At 44.3% G+C, this 20,915-nt stretch overlaps 1 protein-coding gene across 7 annotated transcripts in view; it reads left to right on the forward strand.

The window, feature by feature from the left end:
* Positions 1-515: 515 nt before the first annotated feature.
* The window catches only part of LOC147324534 (genetic suppressor element 1-like), a 39,657-nt gene continuing 19,257 nt past the window's right edge, over positions 516-20,915 (forward strand). For 2 of the 7 annotated variants that reach the window (XM_086298387.1, XM_086298389.1), the window contains exon 1: positions 516-1,203. In XM_086298387.1, coding sequence (XP_086154513.1) covers positions 1,167-1,203 — 37 coding nt within the window. In that variant the 5' untranslated portion in view covers positions 516-1,166. Of the gene's footprint in view, positions 1,204-15,167; positions 15,426-17,308; positions 17,385-20,193; positions 20,294-20,915 lie in introns of those variants that run through there. The other 5 variants (XM_086298390.1, XM_086298394.1, XM_086298392.1 and 2 more) reach the window with 5 other exon arrangements.

Genomic DNA, 20,915 nt, shown 5'->3' on the forward strand with positions numbered 1-20,915 from the left:
AACCCCCTCCCCTCCCTCCCTCCTCTACACACTCACACTCACATGCGCACACTCACACAAAAACACACTTTTCCTCCCCTTCACTCTCCCTTCCTCTCTCTCTCCCATGATGAATCAGCTGTCACTCAGGCACCAGTCCAATCTACTGATAATGAGAACTGCATCAACACCCTCTCGCCTCTCTTCCTCCCTCTTTCTCTCTCTCTCTCCTTTTACGCGCACCAGCTAAATCATCCTTCCTCCTCTCTTCACATTTCTCACACACACGCACACACACACAAACACGTGTGCGCACACTGCACTAACATAAACTCATTCATCTCTCCCTCACTCATCTGTCTTATGATTCTCCTCCTCCCCTCTTTTTTCTCTTCCTCCCTCCCCTTCACCCTCTTTTCTCTCTCTCTCTCTCTCTCTCTCTCTCTCTCTCTCTCTCTCCCTTCTCCTCCTCCTCCTCCTCCTCCTCTGTGCTCGCTGAGCTGAGCAGTCAGTGGTGGGACTGAGGCAAAGGAGGGAGGATAAAGCAAGAATAGAGACAGAAAGGAGAACAGAGGCACAGAAAAACAGATCATTATACAGCAAACGAGCAAGAGGCCGCTGAATGAATAACAAGGAAGGGATTACAAAGCGCAGGACTGAAAAAAAAAAAGGAGAGGACACCGACTGAAGACTCTCTCTCTCTCTTTCCTTCACTCCCTCCTCCCTCTCTATCCTTCCTGTCACCCTCCCAACTCTCTCAGAGGCTCTCCCTCCCAGACGATCTCCTCAGTAAAAGATGGCATGAGCACACTGTCTCCCATCCTCAGCTTTTGGAGTATTTTTTTTTTTTTTGCTTCACCCTCCTCTCTGTCACTCTTTCTGCATCTTTCTCTACTTCCTCTTCTCTCTACACGGGTTGAGTTCAGAGGCTGAAGAGGAGGTGAGCGAGGTAGACAGAGGCTGACCCCTCTCCCTGCCTCCTTTCTCACACCCGCAGGGCCCAGAAAAGAGAAAGAGAGCGTGCGCGAGAGAGAGAGCTGGAGCAGGGAGTCGTCTGATGACTTACATTAACAACAAACTCCTTAACCCAGCCGACCGCAGCCCATTCCCTCTGCCCGACCCCCCCTCCCTGCCTCCTTTAACCCGGAGTCTTACTCTCTGAGTCAGTGGAGGAGGGATCCAGGATCATGTTCGGATTAAAGACCCCACACTTCTACCTCCCAGGTAAGACCAATTATACTCAGTCTTTGATGTTCCCGCGGATGGCTCTGTGGTGGTATTTCTTGTTCTGTCACATTGTATCAGCACAGAGGGTGGTCACAAGCCGCAGAGAGTGAATCTCCCTTTTCATGCAGTCATTCTTTCAAGACGTAATTAATGGCTCGGGTGATGTCACATTGATTTACCGTTTTCTGCCAGGTAAGGAGGGCTACGCTGTGCTTCTGCAGGAGCCACTTCTCATGATGTTTTCGGTGTCACAACATCATTTTAGATTTTTCAGAAACAGAAAGACAGAGAGACAAAATTTAGTTTTCTTTCATGAAGAAGTAAATTTTCTGAGTCTTCTTGCTCAGTGCGTTGACCTACTGAAGCACTCCCCTGATACTTTAGTTGTGCTTTTTTTCTCTCTTGTTACTACTGTGTACAACTGGGAATGGGTCTTTTTGTTATTTTTAGGCTTGATCGACAGAGTGTAGTCAACCTCACAGCTAAATGACCTTAAATTATGGGTGACAATTAATTGTCACCTAGGTAACTGAATCACTGGTTACCCATTTAAGCATTTACTAGAGTATAAAAGGAAAATTTTAAAATCTAAAAATTTCCCCCTCCAAAAAACCTGAACATTTTCAGCTTTTAATTTAATTTAAGGATCAACTGATCATTAGAATCCATTATAAACAGTTACTAATAGTAGAAATGCAGTCTAAATAAACATAATCCTTTAATGTAATTCAAGGGATATTTTGTGCTTGGCATCTACAGTAGCTCTGTGGTTTATCACTCAGTTTCAGTTGGGGCTTTTGCTGCCAGTCAAACAGTTTTCATCTGCAGTCTTTCGAGCAGCTGTGTGAAATGCAGGAGAGTGCGGCCGGTGTCAGTGTGGAGACAGGTGTGAGGTTACCTCAGAAAGGTGCTTAAACATGCCTGAGAGCAGAGTGACGGGGACGGCACCAGGGAGGTCAGTGAAGAGGCGGCGGGAGGAGGAAGAGAATTAAGACTGACACACTGAGGTAGGAAAGGAAAGCCGAGTGTAAAGTAGGATTTTGTTCATTTAAACGGTAAGAGAAAGGATGTGAATGATAATGCTTGACACTGAGCGCTGTCTGTGTTTTCCCTCTGAAGTCGAACTCTGACCTTTTAGTTGTCTGGGCCAGGCGGCGGTCAGTGATTAAAAACCTGCTGTGGTAAAAGGTGAAATGTGGGAGAGAGAGAGGGGTGTGATAGAAGTGAGACGGAGGGAGAGGGGGAGGGAGTGATGGGGGAATTAGAGGGTGGAGGGCAGATTAAACAATGTTCTTTGCCTTGTGAATCTTTCATGCTGCTTTTTGAATTATACATCTGCTTTCATAAATGATTGAGTGATTATGTGGCGCTTTGTCATTGTTTGTATATTCCTGTGTGTGCGTGCGTAGGTGTGAGTCTGTGTGTGTTTGTATCTGCATGTGCATGTGACAAGAGAGAGGAAGAAGAAGAAAATCTCTCCAGGAAGCAACAGCCCCCCCTCCATCCTCCCTCCCACCCTCCTTCCACACTTGCTTTCATCCTCCTTTTTTTCAGTTTCCTAGGTCTCGCTTAATGTCTGTGTAGTGTGTGTGCACTTGTCTGTGTGTTATTTGATTGTGGTTTTGTGCATGTGTGTGAATGGGTTTTTGTCATAGCTGCCACCTTTGTTTGTGTATGTGTGTGGTTGTGTGCACCTGTCTGTGCTGTATGTAGGTGTGTGTGTTCATTGTGTTTGTGTGTATATGTGTGTGTGTGTCCTCTCACCACTCACACATTGGAAGATGCCCCAGCCCCCCTCCTGGTCCTAACTGCCGTTGCTGTGGAGACTGTGTCAGCCACACACTCGCTCCTCAATGATCATTTGACAATGTAGGGGGTGAGGGGTAAAGGATGTGTGTGTGTGTGTGTGTGTGTGTGTGTGTGTGTGTGTGTGTGTGTGTGTGTGTGTGTGTGTGTGTGTGTAGCGACTGCCATGTGATTAGCCAAGGTAGAAGAAGTGGAGCAGGGTAAGGATGACAGAGGAATCTAGATTAGAGGTAACAATTGAAAATCAAGATGATGATACATGCAAAATACATGAAAATCTTTCCTAGATCCTGGAGCGGGGGGAAACATGTGACATAGGAGACATGAAGATGTGTGTGTGCATGAGAGCAAATCTACACCTTCTCACCCAGAGCACACCATGACCTTACCAAGGTATCATAAGGAAAAGAAAGTGACATCTTTTTCTAGCTTCCCACTCTCTGGACCTCCCCTGGTGAAATGTGTCACACACATTAAGGCAATTTACTGTTTTCCCTCCGTGACTTGTCAGCTGATCACAGTCCAGGTGTCTTTTCAAAAGTCGTATTTTTCTAAAATCAGAATGTGTTCCCAAGAGAAGGTGCATCTAAGCTGTAGGGAGGCGTGAAAAGAAAAAGAGGGGAAAAAACAAAAGGGAAAAAAGGCAGCTTTTATGTTTAAATTATAAAGAGGTTGAGTTTCTATGTTTTTCTTGCTGTCAAACAAATCCCCATGAAAAGACCTAAACCGAGTGTTAGCCTGTCTCTCAACAATTTTCAACTTTCTTAGCCTGATGCTGGCTCTCAGGACAAAGTAAATTATACTTTTAAAAAAAGGCCAAATGCTTTTTAATTGTAGTTTTTAAAAGGTAGTAAATTTGCATTTACTGGGGGTTAATTTCAGAGACATTTGTTTGGCTTGAACTTTCTGCGCAGCAGGATCCGACTAAACTAGTGTGTCCATGTTTGTTATAATGAAAGAAAATTTCATCCAACCCAACACTGGGGCTCACTCATGTGTTATCTGGATGGCATTGGAGCTCCTTTGGATATCAACAACGTCAGGAATCAGAAACAAAAAGCTGCTTTAAAAAGAAAACAATAACTATTTATTTATTGAAAAAGGTCCATCAGTTTAAACCTGGTGCAAGTGTCTACATGATGAATGGACACATACTCTGTGACATTTGTGTTTCTGCCCATACATGCACTCGCTCACGTGTGCGCACACATTATCCGTGGTAAGTCGATAGGGTGAGAAAGCCAAGGTGTTGACGTGTGTATTAGCCTGCCACATTTATTGGCTGCTGTGGTATTTTCTGGGGTTGGGTAGCTCTGTTCAGCTTGACCTCAGCATTGATTTCCATGATATGTGTTAGAACTGCAAGGACACTGTGGCTTGATTTATGGCAGATGTCACATGAACACACAAACACACGCTCACATAGACAGTGCAAGGCACACCCTTCTCATTCAGCCTCCGGCGCTCACGCTGTGAGAACGGCATTTGGTAACTTCACTCTAAATATTTTCCCTTAATTGTGCGGCAGAAGCACACAAACAAATACTAATTTCTCAGGCTGCAGAAAAGTAATGACTTCAACGGCCTTGCAAAATGTTTGCAACAGCTGCAAAAAGAAGATTGTGGTTCATGCAAAAAGCTGCTGTGGCGTTGATGAGAAAGACACCCAAGACCGAGTTTGTTTCTCAGTTCAGTTATGTCCGTTAGTAGCCTGTATAGGCTATAATACGTACTCATCAGTGTAGTTCATTTTGACAGGGTGGTGTTGACTTAAAAGCAAACGGTATATATTGTGCACCTTCACAACTTGTTGAGCTTGCTGTAGCAGGCTAGCTAAAGTGGAGATACATTTCAGTGCTACTTGAATACTAAGTTACACATAAACACATTTAATTCTAAGTTATTTTACAGTGACGACAGGCAGCCATGAACAAAAAACAAGAATAAAGCACGTAACATCACCACCTGAAAAAACTGCAGCTGTTAGTAGACTAGAGCTGATGTAGCATTCATGTTGATGATGTATCTTCCTCCTTTCTGGCTTAAAACCTGCTGGCGATCACTCACCTTTTTCTCTGTTGCCAAGAATCTGACGACTGAGGGTGAGACTTTTTGACCATCCAGGGACTCGCAGTGCACTGGACTTCACCTTGTTGGTATTAACATGCTTATGCGCTCAAAATAACAAGTGAAGTGCATAAACGAGAAATCTGAGAACGGTGAAAAGCATCGCTCCAATTTACTGTGAATGTTTACAATATCCAGCGTGGTTACTAGTTCAGCAGTAAAGGCGCATTAAACTCAGTAATGATAGACTGTGGATGTCTTTGTAGTGAAGAAAAATCTTCTGTGTCCTTACTTTTGAGTTATTTTTCTCTTTTTCTCCAAGGAAATATAAAAACCCTCACTGTTTTCCAAATGAACACACAGGGTGCTACCCTCTGTTTGTTTTGAGATCAGCTACTGCACATAATATTATAATCTTTAAGGATTTGAGTGTCATGAAAAAGCGGGAGGAGTTAGGAACAGACATATAATACATGCATCATAATGGTACTAGGCTAGCATTTGTATAGCATTTTTCTAATCTTACTGACCACTGTTTATCTAACATCTGCCCCACTAATCCACTAAGGCTACGTTGCATTTTAGTCATGTGATGTAGTCATGTGACCAATTAAACAAAGATAGCGAGTGCTTATACAGCAGTTGTTTTGATTGCTCTCAATTTTGACAGCTCTAAAAAAAATTATATCACTTTGTACATGCTCCAGATAGCTTTTCTTCAAATTCTTTAATTCGCACTCGCTTTTGCGCATACGCAGGACTGGAACGTAAGCGTTTTGGGCCTTTTCAACGTGGATGCACAACTAACGACTGAAAACGTTAGTGTGGACGTGGAGCGTTTTCAGACGAAAACGCCGTTTTCAATCCGGGCTATTCTGGACGTAGCCTAAGAATACAACACAGGTACACAGGGAAACCTGTCAGAATGTGTTTAATGTTTTTAAAACCAGTAAATCTATAAACTTCAAATCTATAACTGAAATAAATATTTGTATTTGCATTGGCCAGAACGTCTTCTCATAACAAACCTGAATAAGTCTGAAGATTTGCAACTTTTAGTGCTTGGGAACATACAGTATATGTAAAGTGCATGTATGTCCAAAAATTAGCCATAAGGTTTACTGTATATCTTTTTATGAGAGTATAAACTTGGCCTATATGTCTAGTCAACCACTGCTCTTGAGTCCTTACTTTAAATAGCACAGAAATAAGTGTTTACGAGAATGTATACATATATATGTGTGTGTGTATACACACACACACGCACACATGCTGTTTGTTTGGCTATAATTCCTCTCAGTATGTGTGGAGAGTCTTTGTGTACTCACACGGAGGCTGAGATGGGTGCTGCCTCAAAGGAAGCTGCTGTCAGGGCCTCTTGCGCTTTTAATTGTGTGTGTGTGTGTGTGTGTGCAGGCTTGTGCTTACTAGTGTGTGCCGATGAAAACAGGGTCGCGGTGCTCCACCTCAAGGGCACTGTTATTAATGAGATGAATAAAAGACCATGACAACAGCTTGATAACACAGAGGAGATAAAAACCACACGCATGCACACACACGCACAGGGAAACATCATGTGGGAGCTGGATAAGTTTCTCTTGCCAAAAAAAATACAAAGAATAAAACCAAAAAAAAACAAAGAAAGAAAAAAGAAAAACAACATTAATCTATTTTTTATGATTTCTATCCTCCAGAGACAGTTGATATAAACTCAAGGAAGGAAGGGATGTAAAAGAAAAGGAATGAATAAAACAGCGTGTTTGGTAATGTCTCCACCAGAAAACAAACAAGTGAGCAAGTAAGCAATCCACCCTAATTGGTCAAAGAGCTGTTGTCACTAATGAGGTCTTAATTAACACAGGATTCACTTAAAACATGTGTGGACCCAGCAACGCACACACACGCACGCACACACACACACACACACACAAACATGCTCACACGAGCAAACATGTCTGCTCTGTGATGTTTACATTCATTTAGAACAAGCAGAACACTTTGATGTGAGATCTCACGCATTCACACAATGAAAACAAACGCATGCACGCATGCACGCACGCACGCACGCACACACACACACACACACAGACACACATGCATGCAGCCTGTCTGCTCACTGAGCTGGGGAGATTGGGATAAATGCCAGCAGATTTTAACCTGAGGTGATAACAACAACTCCTAGTAGCGCTCTCTCATTTTCACACACACAAACACACACACACACGCAAAAAGGAAATGCACAGACTCAGAGTACATGCAACACACACACACAGAGCGAGAGAGAGAGTAAAACTGTAATAAGCAGCTCGGTGTACGATAACGAGCAGATGGAGGGAGGATTAGCCAAATAAAAATACAGCAACTAAAATTTGCCAGCATTCATATCTTTTACAGGACGGTGAACTTCTTAACACAACCACACACACACACAGGCACGCACACACACACACACCTACACAACTGAGGCTCAGAGAGAGAGAGAGAGACATCCCCAGTCCTCTGCTCCTGCTGGTCCTGCACCATCTGCATGTTCATGAACCATGTCAAAACATAATTGATTGAATGTGCCAGTGTGTGTATATTGGTACATGTGTGTGTGGAGTCTTTACAAAGAGCTGGTTAACTGCGGTTAGACTGGGCATGTATGCTCCATAATGCAGATATAGGTTTTGGACATGTCTCCCTTTGTGCTCAAATCACACACACACACACACACACACACACACACACACACACACACACACACACACACACACACACACACACACACACACACACACAATCTATGATGTCACTTTACTGAAGAGCCTGTTGATTACCCATGGGCATTGCTCTGTCTGCCACCTGGCCGCACCGTGTTAGCAGGTTCCAGTGAACTTGCACATGTGACTGCACACACACACACACGCGCACACACACACACACACACACACACATGCGCACACACACACACACACTCACACATGCATGCACACATACACAGGGTCACTTATAGCCCTCTCCTCTCCATCTCATTAGCCCTTCTCTGTCTCTGCACTTAATTGTGTTTCAGCTGGAGTTAACAAGCAGGTACCACAAATAAAATCCGATCTAAAGGGCAATTGAGCCAAATCGGACAGAGACACAGAGATAACGCTCGGCTCTTGAGAACCAACACCGCACTTATCCCAGACAGTCGTCACTTTGAAACACAAGTGGAGTGCAAACCAAACTTTTATTTTAATCCCAGCTAGATTACACGAGCACCAGATTCGTGAATATGAAAACTGATTCCTTTTATGAATTTATTAAAATCGTTAATTTAACATCGCGTGTAGAGGGAAGCCATATGTCATGATTTCAGTGCATCATTAACAGGCTGCGTTTAATTAGCTCCAAATGTCGAGGCAAACGCTTAAGCATTTCTCTTCTCTGTTCATCACTTCACTGCTTGAGTCTTGAAACAGAGAGATTTTAATGTTAACGAAAAGAAACAGAGAAATATTGAGCGCCTCCCGAGAAGCTAGTGTCCAAAACTTGATCTAGTGTGGAGGACAATTTATTTCCAGGGTACTAAGCATAACTGATGTAAGCATCAATAGACAAAGCAGATTTTGTGTTGGCTGCTTTAGCTATGATATACAAAACCCATTTGAATAAATAATGACTTCTTAGGGGCGGCACGATTCTCCCTCTACCTGTGTGGGTTTTCTCCAGGTGCTCTGGTTTCCTACCACAGTCCAAAACATGCATGTTAGGTTAACTGGAGACCGTGCTGAGCATGAATGGACGTGCGTCTCTCTGTTTACGCCCATCCACGGTGTAACCCATCTCTCGCCCTGACAGCTGGAACAGCCTGGCTGGTTGTGCTACTAAGGTCGAACAACATTTGAGTCTTAAAACTTAATTTTCTTTGTATGTTGACCTCTGTAAACCAAAAAAACCCTTCTTCTTCATTGTTTGAAGGCTGGTCACATAAAAATCTCAGCTCATAAAAGCAAAGCTGCATCAAGAACGAAAACTGAGCGCCACCTGTGAACATTTAGACAGTTTGTGGTCAACAAGTGGCACGAGAAAAAAAATACAATTAACAAATCAGAAAACTGACAAGTGTGTTCCCACATCCTGCTGCACACAGCTGACACACACCAACAGAGCACGCTCACGGTTACAGGGCATGTGTTTGCTCACATGAGCTATCGCCACCTTGTTCTGCTTATGACTGCATTTGCATAATCTGCATAATGACGGCGGCTTTAATTGCCCACGCCCAGGTAAGGGATCATGTGGTTAAGTGGGAGATCATAATTATGTAAATAATTGGCCTGACCACGGCAAGCTGCTGCTCTCTGCCATGCCAATCTGGAGAGAGAGAGTGAGGTAGAAAGAAAGAGAGAGGGTCAAGGGGGAGAGAGATGGACAAGAGAGAGAGAGAGGGAGAGAGAGAGAATGTGGGTGGTTTAAGATGAAGGTGGAGGAAAGTACAAGAGGTGGAATTGATGCCTAAAAGAGTGAAATAGAGGAAAATGTGATTACTTTGCTATGATGGTGCACCTACATGAAAAGAGCTCGGCTCACTCTGAAACCTTCGAGAATAACCATAAAAAGTCAAAAAATAACAACAACCAAACAATCATCTATCCTCTTTTCCAGCTCAGGGTCATAGAGGCCCTGGAGCCTATCCCAGCTGCCACAGGGGGAGAGGTGGGCTACATCCAGGACCAGTCGCCAATCTGTCACAGGGCTAACACACACAGACAGAAACCCATTCACAGCTATAGACAATTTAGAATCGCCAGTTAGCCTAACCTCACTAACTGCATGGGGAGAACATGCAGAAAGGCCTCCATCCAGATGATTCAAACCCAGGACCTTCTTGCTGTGAAGCAACAGTGCAAGCCACTGCTCCACCGTGCTGCCCAGAAAAAACAATATCAGTTTTTAAAAATTGTGCAAACATTTCAAGCAAGTGGAAGAGAAAGAAAGGTTTTTACATAAATTAGTTAGCAAAATCAAGCTGTGGAGTGCATTCCAAACGCACTTAGAAGCAATCTATGAAAAAAAAAAAAAGCAAAATAAATAATGATTTGTACCTAGAAAACCTAAACAGGATGTTTATTCAAGGAATAAAACTACTAAGAAAACTGAGAGAACTAAACTGAGGAAGTGACCATGCAAAAAGAATCAACTGAGCAACTCGGGCAGCCACCAGAAGGATGCTGACTGTTTTTTTTTTTCAGTTTCTGCCTCCAAGGTCAAAAAAAATAACATGAGAACGCTCTGAAAGCTCCCAAACAAGCACTATTTTTTCAGCATTAATATCACACACATCAGATGAATGTGATGGCACTCATTCTGTGACCCTTACACACAATTCTTATCACAAAGCCTTAACTCCAAACACGCCCCTCCCTCTCTTTTAATACATCAGATTCTGCAAAAATGTCTTTATATTAAAGGATTACTCAACAGTCTTACAGAAACATGCACACACACATGGAAACACATGCACATGCAAGGAGGCACACACACACATGCACACGCAGACACACACGCCTGCCACTGTATCCGCTGCACAGATGGTAAAGGCAGCAGCCCCTTCACACAGACAAAGGGAAGGTAATTCTCTCTGCAGGACGTGAACAGAGCTGGAGCTGGAAAAGAGCAGCACACATCAACACTCCCCTCCCTGTTTCCTCGTCTCAGCCCCAGGCCAACAAACATCACAGGAGTAAACTGACAACGTGTGTGTGAGTCTGTGTGTGCGCGCGACCGCTACTAAAATAGGCTTGAGGAGGAGAGACAGGAAAAATAAGAGAAGAGGGGAGCGAGGGAGAAAATGAGAGAGAGATAAAATGAAAAAGAGAGGGAGAGTGCAGAGAGGAGGGAGGTAATAAACAGGATTAGTGCTTATCTTTACAGCACTGTGCGTGTGTGTGTGTGTGCATGTGGCGTGCATGTGTGTGTGGGTTTGGTTTTTCCTTTGCCCGAGGACAGAGTGACTGACTCCAGCATTACCTTTGCCAATGTGTCTCCATCCCCAGGTATCTTTTCTCTCTGGACTCCCTTTGAATTGGGTGTGATAGTACATACAGTACATTGCATGACTTTGTGTGTGTGTGTGTGTGTGTGTGTGTGTGTGTGTGTGTGTGTGTGTGTGTGTGTGTGTGTGTGTATGTGTGTGTGTGTGTGTGCGTGCGTGTGTGTGTGTGTGTGTGTGTGTCGATATGCATGTGCCCATATTTTTAAAAAAAGGAACTTTTGCTTTGCCTATAGTCTGCATACTTTGAGGGTGTGAGTTTTGTGTGTGTGTGTGTGTGTGTGTGTGTGTGTGTGTGTGTGTGTGTGTGTGTGTGTGTGTGTGTGTGTGTGTGTATTCGTGGACGCTGTTTTGCATGGCAGTTATGAACATACCATTGTACAGGATGTGTGTGTGTCTGTGCAGCTGCCTGAGGATAAAGACTGTACTCATCTTATTGTTGTCTCTACAGTTTGTATCCACTGTTTGAATTGCCAGTAAATCTCCCTGCAGAGAGTGTGTATGCACACATACATCTATGTGTAAGAGAGAGAAGGCTCAGAAGGTGGATTTAGTTGCTATTATAATGCTTGTCCAGCCGCGTAGCTCCATTGTATGTGACAGTGTTTCTGTTTGTAATCTCCTACCTGACCGCGGCTAACAGGCTGCTACAGCATCTCACTTTCACTGGATGGGGAAGGAGGAATACATTTAAATAATCAGGGGTTTGGGTTCATGGCTGATATTATGCCTCGCTGCTTTTGTAAATGAGCATCTGTGTGTGTGCGTGCGTGCCACTGGTTTGTGTGCGTGTGTTTATGTGCGAGCGGGTGCATCTGTTTTCAAAGACATCTGTGGATGTCTTGGTGGATTGCTCTTGTAGCAGTATCCCCAGCACTATTCCCTCCTTCACCAGAGATGAATAGACAGAGAAAGGGAGCAGGAGACGGAGACAAACGGTGCATGTGCTTGCGTGTTTGCGTGTGGCTGCGTCTGCATACAAATGTGTGTATGCTTGCGTGTGTGATGGATAGAGGGCTTTATGAGAGAGGAATAGGCTAATGACCGGGTCTCCAGAGGCAGTAAGATTCCTGGAGCTATTACCGCTGGAGTTCATAATGGCCTCTGTGCTTGGCCTCTTTTACACGCTGCTTAATGGGGGATCCAACAGTCCAACCGGCAAGTGTAACCCACCCGGAGAATACACGCCGCTGTGTGCAGTGACCCCGACAAACACACACACAAACAAGCAGAACGGGCAGCCCATTTTCAATCAGGTTTGGATTCCCTTTCATGCACCTGCACGTGTATATTTTACAGTGTGTCGTCCTCCCGCCTTCCTTTTTTTCTTTTTCCCTGTCTTTTTCCTGCACACACACAGACACAGCTATACAACCTGTATAGGTCACAAAGGATGGAGGTGAGACACCCACCTCAGAGAAAACTGAGAGTGTCTGCTTGCAGTGCACAGCCAAACCATAAATCATGTCAGGCTACACTAGTCTCTGCACACGCGCACACATACAGACACACTCACTCCCCCTCTTTTCTCTTGTGTAGGTTTGAGTACAAGAGAGGGGGATTTGAGGATTATAGGGGAGCCTCACTTTTTCTTTTCTTTTCCATTGCTTCCTTTAGTACTTGTTGTTTCCATAGAGAGAAAAGTAGGGAAGTAGGGGGTGGCTAATCTGTGTGCATATGCATATGTGTTTATGTGTGCGTGTGTGTGTGTGTGTACAAATGAGTGTCTTTTCTGCACTTATGCAGGCTAGTGTGTGTGAGAGTCTTTCATCAGTGAATGGAAAGGGAAAGACTTGAAGGAGAAAGTCTATTCATTGAGGAAAACATCAAGGCTGTTTGGTGCTACTGTGTGTCTGGCATCTTAGAAATGCAAGAGGAAGACGAGAAGGAAGGAGAGAGAGAGAGAGAAAGAGAAAAGTGAGAGGGAGGAGAAGGATGGACAAGGTAGAAATCTGCACTCTGAAGCGCAAATTGATGCAAAACAGCTGTTAAATAGCTGCAAAGTGGAGCAGCTGCTTGGGAGATGAGGAGAGAGGGATGAGGAAATGAAGGGATGAATGATCAAGAAAGACGGAGACAGAGAGGCCCAGGGGAGATGTTGAAATATTAGACTAAATGAAGCTGGCTGAGCAAGCTTATAGCACATCATGATAGATGAATGGTATTAAACATGTTTAGGACTTGATACTTAACATAGCATATTTATAACTTCAGCAAATATTGTAGAAAACCAAAGTGAAGTGTATTAATGGTATTTTCGCTTCAAATAACCCATCTATCTATCTATCTATCTATCTATCTATCTATCTATCTATCTATCTATCTATCTATCTATCTATCTATCTATCTATCTATCTATCTATCTATCTATCTGTAAATAAGTAACTGATTTGCTACATTACCTGTTTAACGTAACCACAAAGTTGACACAAAGCTGGTGAAAAATTAACCCACAGAGCACTTCACAGAAAAATGTTATGGTGACAGCGATTCTACTAGAAACAAGCAGCACTTCCTCTGTTTTTTTCCACAAGCTGCTACAAGCCTCTTTGTCTCTGCTTTGTCACCTTTTGAAAAACAATCCTTGGCTGCATGGTTGAGGTCAGCGTACAGTCAGGTTGGAGCATCACTCAGAGTCCAGGGTGTCTTCCCAGACTTCCTTTGCAGATACTTGGAAACATTTGAATTTATGACACTTTGCATGTCTTTTGCTTAGCATTCATACATAACAAATCATAAAGTAGCCTTTAATATCCACTGCAATAAGACTTGTTGCAATTTAACTGCCTCCCTAAGCAGTATTTTTACATTATATCGGAATGGCTACTTTAAAGAAATAGTATACAAACGTAAATCAGTTAAAATGAGCCTGATAGTGATTCTCTGTATGGTGTGAGTGTGCAGTAACAGCAGTAGGAGCTGACTTGAACAGATCTGATTGTCTCCAGTGGACAGTAAACATGTCCGGGCTGTGAGGTATCAGCAGTCTGGGGCCACATCTTCCTTCCCTCCATCCCTCCATCTCTCCAGGGAGCATCAGAGGAGCAGGTGCTTGCCCTCCTCCTCCTCCTTACTTCCCCCTCCCATCTCATTCCCCGCCTCCCTCCCTCCTCCCCCCCCCCCCCCTCTCTCTCTGTGAGGACAGTTAATGAGTTGTCCTTCTCCTTCCTACATCTCCACATCGCTGAGTGTCGTACTGCTCTCTGTGAGATCAAGCCGTGCGGCAGAGCCGTCATTTATCCACACAAGGATGCGCGATAACCAAGGATTCTGTTTTCTTTAGAGTGGCGGTGAGTTGTGTGTTTTCTGCAGTTTCAGTACAAAAGTCTTTGTTTGCTCTGTTCTTACCTGGAGAAAGTGATGAGGTCTTTCATTTGAGCCTGTCTCTGTTGAGTTAACATTGCTTGGGTGTTGTCTGCGGGGCTGAGCAGCTACTGACCCGACTTCTTTTACAGTATTTTATTTCTCTTTGTTGTAGCCATCAGTGCCTACACCGACTTCAAGGTGTTATATTTTCTCTTGCGTTAAAGCTTTGGTGTGTGTGTGTGTGTGTGTGTGTGCGTGCGTGCGTGCGTGTGTGTGTGTGTGTGTGTTAGGTTATATCCTGTTTGTTATTTTCCTTCGCCAACATAAGTCGGATAGTTAGAAGTGAAGAGTGAAACTGAAAACTGAAGTTATTTTTAGTCATACCGCACTCAAAGGCTGAATAAGTTGAAAATATGTGATAGGGAAAACTGGTCCATCTTGACAGACAGCAGGTGCGAGCCACTTCTGGTTTCCTCTGTTAAAATACAAGCTTATAAAATCTTAAACTCTAATGCTGGGACCAAATACTGGAACCAAATAATCCCTAGTGTCACAAAGACACGTTAAAGGCTCAAAATTCAAAGACATTTAAAAGCTACTTAATATACTGTCCTGTTGGGAATCTCTAAATGCTCTTATTTTGAAGCCAGACCGATCCACTTCCTGCTCCGTGCGGTGAACTTGGGCGCAGCTGCAGGGTGGGTATTTAAAGGTGTTTGTGGTTCCTTGTTATGCGTCTTTCTTGCCAAACTTGTCAGTGATCAAACACTTGTGCTGTTTGCGCTGAGCAAAGTTCATAGACAGGAAGACAGAGGGAAGCGCTCACACAGCAACAGCGGCGGTGTGGGACAGTTTCCCTCTGATAGTTCATCTCACAGCACCCACGGGAGACAGAAGAGTCGCTCTTTAATCCGGGACCTTTAACAGCGACTGTATTGTTTGGCTGAGATAGATGCCGCCGGGCGCATTAGCAGCAGTCAAGCGGATCCCCTTCGCTTTTGTGTGTGTACACAGCCCGCAGGTGGAGTTCAACACACACACACACACACACACACACACACACACGTGCACGCGTGCGCTTCATGCACCATGTGCTGCTGCTCCTGACCTGCCGTAGACCAGCTGCTCAGCAGGGGTGTTACTGAGTAAACCTCCAATCTCTTTAATTACCTCCTTCTCATATAGATGCTGCTCATGCTGCTCATACTATGGCTTCCCATTCATATCAGTGTTTCTGTGTAATCAGATTACAAAACCTACTCTGGTATTTTGTTGACTTGTTATTGTCATCATTATTATTATTATTATTATTATTATTTTAGATTTAGACTAAGTGGTGTGTCCTCTGTGGGATGAGATGTTGTAATTTTGCAGGTTCAGCCTGTCGGTGCCAGCTGTGATTGGCTGCTTCTTCTGTGGCGTTCTTCGCCTTCAGTGCTGGATAGTTGTGTTAGAATATTTTCTCATGATTGCACAAGCGTTTGAGTGCATAATCTGACCTGAGGGCTATCTGGTGTTGTTCTGTAGCTGAGCAAACAGTTGGCTACATGAGCTGATATGAAGGGCAGGTGCTGATGGTAATAAATAAAGTGCCCCAGCCGTGCAGCTTTGGCCTAATCTGTACAGTGATAATAAGCAAGGAAATAATCCATAAGATCCATTCAGCTTAATTTACTCCTGGGCCAACAAGTGTCGACTTTGCTCTGATTTGCTGAACATCTTCACAGTTTGAATAATACTCTCTGGGCACCAACATGATTGTTTACTACAGCAACAGTTGTTTAGCAGGTGTGTCTTTGTGCACCTTTGTGCAATGAGACTGCGTGTGTGTGTGTTCTCTTCAACCCATCCCCCCTCCATCCTCCTCGTGTTTGCTCAGATGGTCGACGTCTAACCACGACAGTGTCGGCACCTGGTAAAACAGAGCGGGCCTCGGGCCAGAGGAGGAGTAACTGAGGCTGTCAACCGTCTGACACGACCCTCTGTGTCTGCACCTCTGCCACTGACGCTTAGCACATGAACACCTGACACACGCCGAGTTTAAAAAAAAAAAAAAAAAAAAGGTTGCAGGCAGGAGTCAGGCGCTCGCCAGGCGCCAAAATAAACTGAGACGGGAGTAAGATTGGTTTTCCTCAGATTGTTTTATTTTTTATTGTTTTTTTCCCATCATTTCTGTATCAGAGAGGTGAGACTGAGGCACAAGCTGTAGAAGAGATCGATGACACAGATGGGGGGGGAAGGCAGAAACGCAGCAGACGTGATCGGAGAAGCTGTGGAGTGAGTGGTAGGAGGCTGAAGAAGAGATAGCGAGGGGGAAATGACAAGCAAAGAAACTATAGTATGGACAGATAGAGGAACGTGTGAGGCAGGAGAGCAGCCACTATTTATATCTTCTTTCTGTATGTGAAAGACAGTGACAAGAGGCTCGTAGACACACTGAGAAGAGGGGTTCACCCAAAGAGGAGCAATGCCTTGCAGCCAGAGGAAGGTGGAAGGGAAGGCCCTAGGTTCAAGAGGGAAAAGAAGAGGATATGTAACCATGAGGCTTTTTTTTACCCACTGGCAGCCCACATTTCAACTCTAAGCTGAGGCTGTGATAATTTATAGACCTTTCACTAACATCTTGACTCTGTTATTATTGCACAGTAAACATGGCTCTGCTCTGGCGGCCTCGCTGTAAAGCATAAAGCAGAGTAATGGCTGCTGCACTTCCCATGCTTTCTTTGTTATTCATATACCTCTACGTGCTTCTAACAATCTGCCCTGGCGTGTTTTTGGATGCACTTCCCCTTTTTTTTGTGTGTGTGTGTGTGTGTGCATGCATTTGTTTTTTGTTTGCTGGAGGTGTCGGTTATTACAGTACGTGGTTTTTCTGCTCCACTTATCCCAGGACCATAAATCCGTGCTGGCTGTTTGGTCCCTAGGGGTCACATGCATACGTTTTGTGACGCACAGCTCCCGACTCCTGAGTCAGCTAATTGTGAATGTGCCTTCCTTTTCATGTACTCGCACAGACGGCCTGCATGTGTTTGACACTGTTTTTTGTTTTTTTGTTTTAGTTCCTTTTTTTTTTACATTCACGTTAACTTGTGACCCTTTCCTGTGTCGGGTGAGTGTGTGTGAGTTGCTGGAGTCGGGGAGAGTGTTCGTTGTTTATGGATTGTAAGGATGTGTTAAGTGTTTCTGTGCAAGCTGCAGAGTGACTGGAGCTAGTAAAGCCATTTAGCAGCCCCTGGAGTAACCCAGGAGACTGCTGTGTTGACGCCACTCTGACTGCTATTACAGACAAGTTTAAGAGGCTGTAAAACATTTGGCTACTTTTCCTCTCTCTCGTTCTCTCATTCTTCGTGTGTGTCTGTGTGTGTGTGTGTTGTGTCAGAGGAATTTGAACAAGTCTGCCAGCTATCGTAACAACGGCAGTAGCCACTGTTGTGATTACTATCAGCCGTAGGGGTCCAGATAATAACATCTTAGAGCTTAAATGTAGCATATTTAGTGTGTGTGTGTGTGTGTATACACTTATTATTGGTCTGCTGTTGGGTAACAGTTTGTAAACAGCCAGTTTAATGTCTTAAATGTTAAAATAGTAGCTTGCACAAGAACACACACACATATGCGGTCATATACCAGTGTGATGGGAGTTAATAACTAGGTAGTATGTTACAACCCAACCTCTTCTTCCTCCTAATGACCAATCCCTGCTTGCACACACACTCTCTCTCACACACACACTGCTTTTTTTTTTTTTAATGAGCTGACGGGGCAGAGCAGGACCTCCCCCGCTGTCCTCACAGTCCCCCCGAGTCGTGTGTGGTGTGTGTATATGTATATGTGTGTGTGTGTGAGAGAGAGAGAAAGAGTAAAAGTGGAAGAGAGGGGCAGGGTAAAGGTGTTAAAGACGCAGGCCTCAACATGTCTGATATCTCTTGCATCATGCTGAGCAGGGTGGGATTCTGTATGTAGGTGTGTTTGTGTGCAGATGAATTTCGTGCAGTTTCCATTTTGGCAGCTGTGGGGAAGTCCTGCTAGTTTCTGCTTTTCGACAGGGTTTCTTAGGAGCTGAGGCATCGCTGGTCACTTAGGTCAACGCTGAAAACTAAGTGCACTGCAAAGAAATGTTGTACAGAGGGTGCATTTATCTATCTCTAAAGCTCAAGAAAGGATTGAGTAAAAAAGTGCATTTTACAATCTGCGTGGTGCAACTTGCTGTTGTAAAATTGTGTAAATTACATGCTATCAGTAGCGTCATGTCTACTGTACTAAGCTCACAGTTGAGCCCAAATACACCGACTCTGAGCAAGTAGCAACTGTAACAACAGGATTTTTTTTTCAAGTTCACCTATTGTGCTTTTTCTTATTATTTGCCTATTATATGTTCCAGTGGTCGATTCTCATTTAAAACATAACCAAAGCTTCTAGTAATAACCGAAAGTTCAGGCCACCCTAAGTGCTTTGTTCAAGCTTTTTTTCTAGTTTTCCCTCAGTATGATGTCAATGAGAGCGGATATCCCTAATATGGTCATCTGCCAGTACAGTAGTCCCACCCACCTGCTGTTCAAACCTTCTGTTTATGAGGGGCAGCCAATGAGAAGAAAGTTGGCTTAATTAAAGAGAGGATGGTTTAAAGACCTGCATATTATCCCTATTATTTCACGACAGGCTTAACAGTGATCATTAGGAGTAGATATGCATAACTGTGGGGGGTGCTGTAGCCAAGCCCATTCACACATGCGGCCGACTCAGAATCACCAGTTAACCCAACATGCAGGTCTTTGGGCGTTGGAGGCACCTGGAGAAAACATGCAAAGTCCACACAGAAAAGCTGACAGCCAGTGGATTTGAGCCTTGCTAATATGTTTATTTTTAATGTGATGTCAACATGTTTGCTTGATATCAGCGTGTGTGTCATAACTGTAATGATAATCTTGTTCGCAAACACACTCTATTCTTTTAAATGAATCTGCGTGGTTATCTGAAATGGACAGCGCACACAGGGTGAGGCCTATTGTTTGCTGATAATAATATGGTCTTTCGTATAGCACCATCCTCAGGCAAAAATTCCCATTTTCCTGCCTAAGGTTGTTTCTCCATTTCTTCTTCTTCCTCTTCTTACACCCAGCTGTTTTCTGATGCAGTGAGCAATAGAGCCTCACGGCGCCTTTTAGTCATGTTTACTCAATCTGTCCTGTTTTTTAAAAAAAAAAAAAAGATTTCTAGAGGGAGTTAAAAAAAAAGCCTTAATTTGTATTTAGGGCTGTTGTGTGTTTCATATGTCAGCCCTCCCGCTGTCAGGAGCAGCAGTGGTCAGAGGTGAAGGGTTAAAGGTCACTGTAAACCTCACCACATAACCTCCTGCATCCCAGAGCAGACAGGACTGACTAACAGAGAGACAGAGTGATGGATGGAGGGTTAACACTACCCTGTACCTCACACACACACACAGAGCTCAAATCACACACCCTCCCCTTCATCACCCTGCACCCTCCCTCCCTCCTCGTACTCATCCCCTTCCAGTCACCACGCCACCCTCCCATGAGTGCTAGCCAAAAGGAGGAAGGCTGAAGAATGAAGAGAGGAAAGAAAACGACAGAAAGCGCTGTCTGAGGAGGAGAGAGGGTCGGGTTAGTTGGTGGGGGGGTGGAGGGTGCGTCTGAGGAGAGAAAATGGATACAAAAAGTGAGAGAAGAGAGGAGTAAAAGGTAGGCTGGAGAGGGAGGGGGGCAGTAGATGGTGAGAAGGAGGAGGAGGAAGAGGTGGAGGAGGTGGGAAGTGGATAGAAAAGAGGTCACGTGACCATGTAGCAGCTGCAAGGCTGAGAGGGGAGAGAGTGAAAGAGACTCTCATAGGAGCAGAAAGACGACAAGCAGGAGGAGAACAGTGAGCGGCAGGGTGAGTGCTTGCATGATTGAATTATGCGCATATGCACACGGCAGCCCGCGTGTCTCTGTGTTTGTGAACGACATGGATAAATATCAGAGGGTGTAAGAAAAGATTGTAGAAAGAAGGAAGAAAGAAAGCAAGAGACAGAGAGGAGATTATGTGTGTTGGCTTTTGTTAAATAAGCTCCAGTGTGCTGAGATAAACGGGAAAGAGTGGAGAGAAAGAGAGGGAGAGATGGGGAGGAAAGAGTGGAGAGAAAGAGGGGGAGGAAAGAGTGGACGAGTAGAGGGGAGAGGGAGGGAGAGAAGGAGTCGATAGAAACTGTCTTATCATCTCTCCCTTGACTGCTGGGCTCAGCAGGGACAGAGATGTAGACACACACACAGCCTGTCAGGATCTGAGCTTTTGCTCTCTTCATCTCTCTCGTTCCCTTTCTGTCTATCTGATTCACAGTTTCAAGTTCAATTTTCTTTAAGACGTGTAAATACATGTGTGACCGCAGACATGAAGAAATTAGGAGGAAGGACTGTATAGAAACAGGTTCTGTTAGATAAGAGCGTGGCATGTCAGAAGCTACATGCATGTCAGTTGTATGCATCACACACTGTCTAGCTTTTTGTCAGCTTGCAGG

The sequence above is a fragment of the Aulonocara sp. 'chitande type north' Nkhata Bay genome, linkage group LG7, assembly GCF_057382095.1.
Source record: "Aulonocara sp. 'chitande type north' Nkhata Bay isolate Kocher_YH1m ecotype deep benthic linkage group LG7, A_spYH_male_GT1.1, whole genome shotgun sequence".
Taxonomy (NCBI): Eukaryota; Metazoa; Chordata; class Actinopteri; order Cichliformes; family Cichlidae; genus Aulonocara; species Aulonocara sp. 'chitande type north' Nkhata Bay.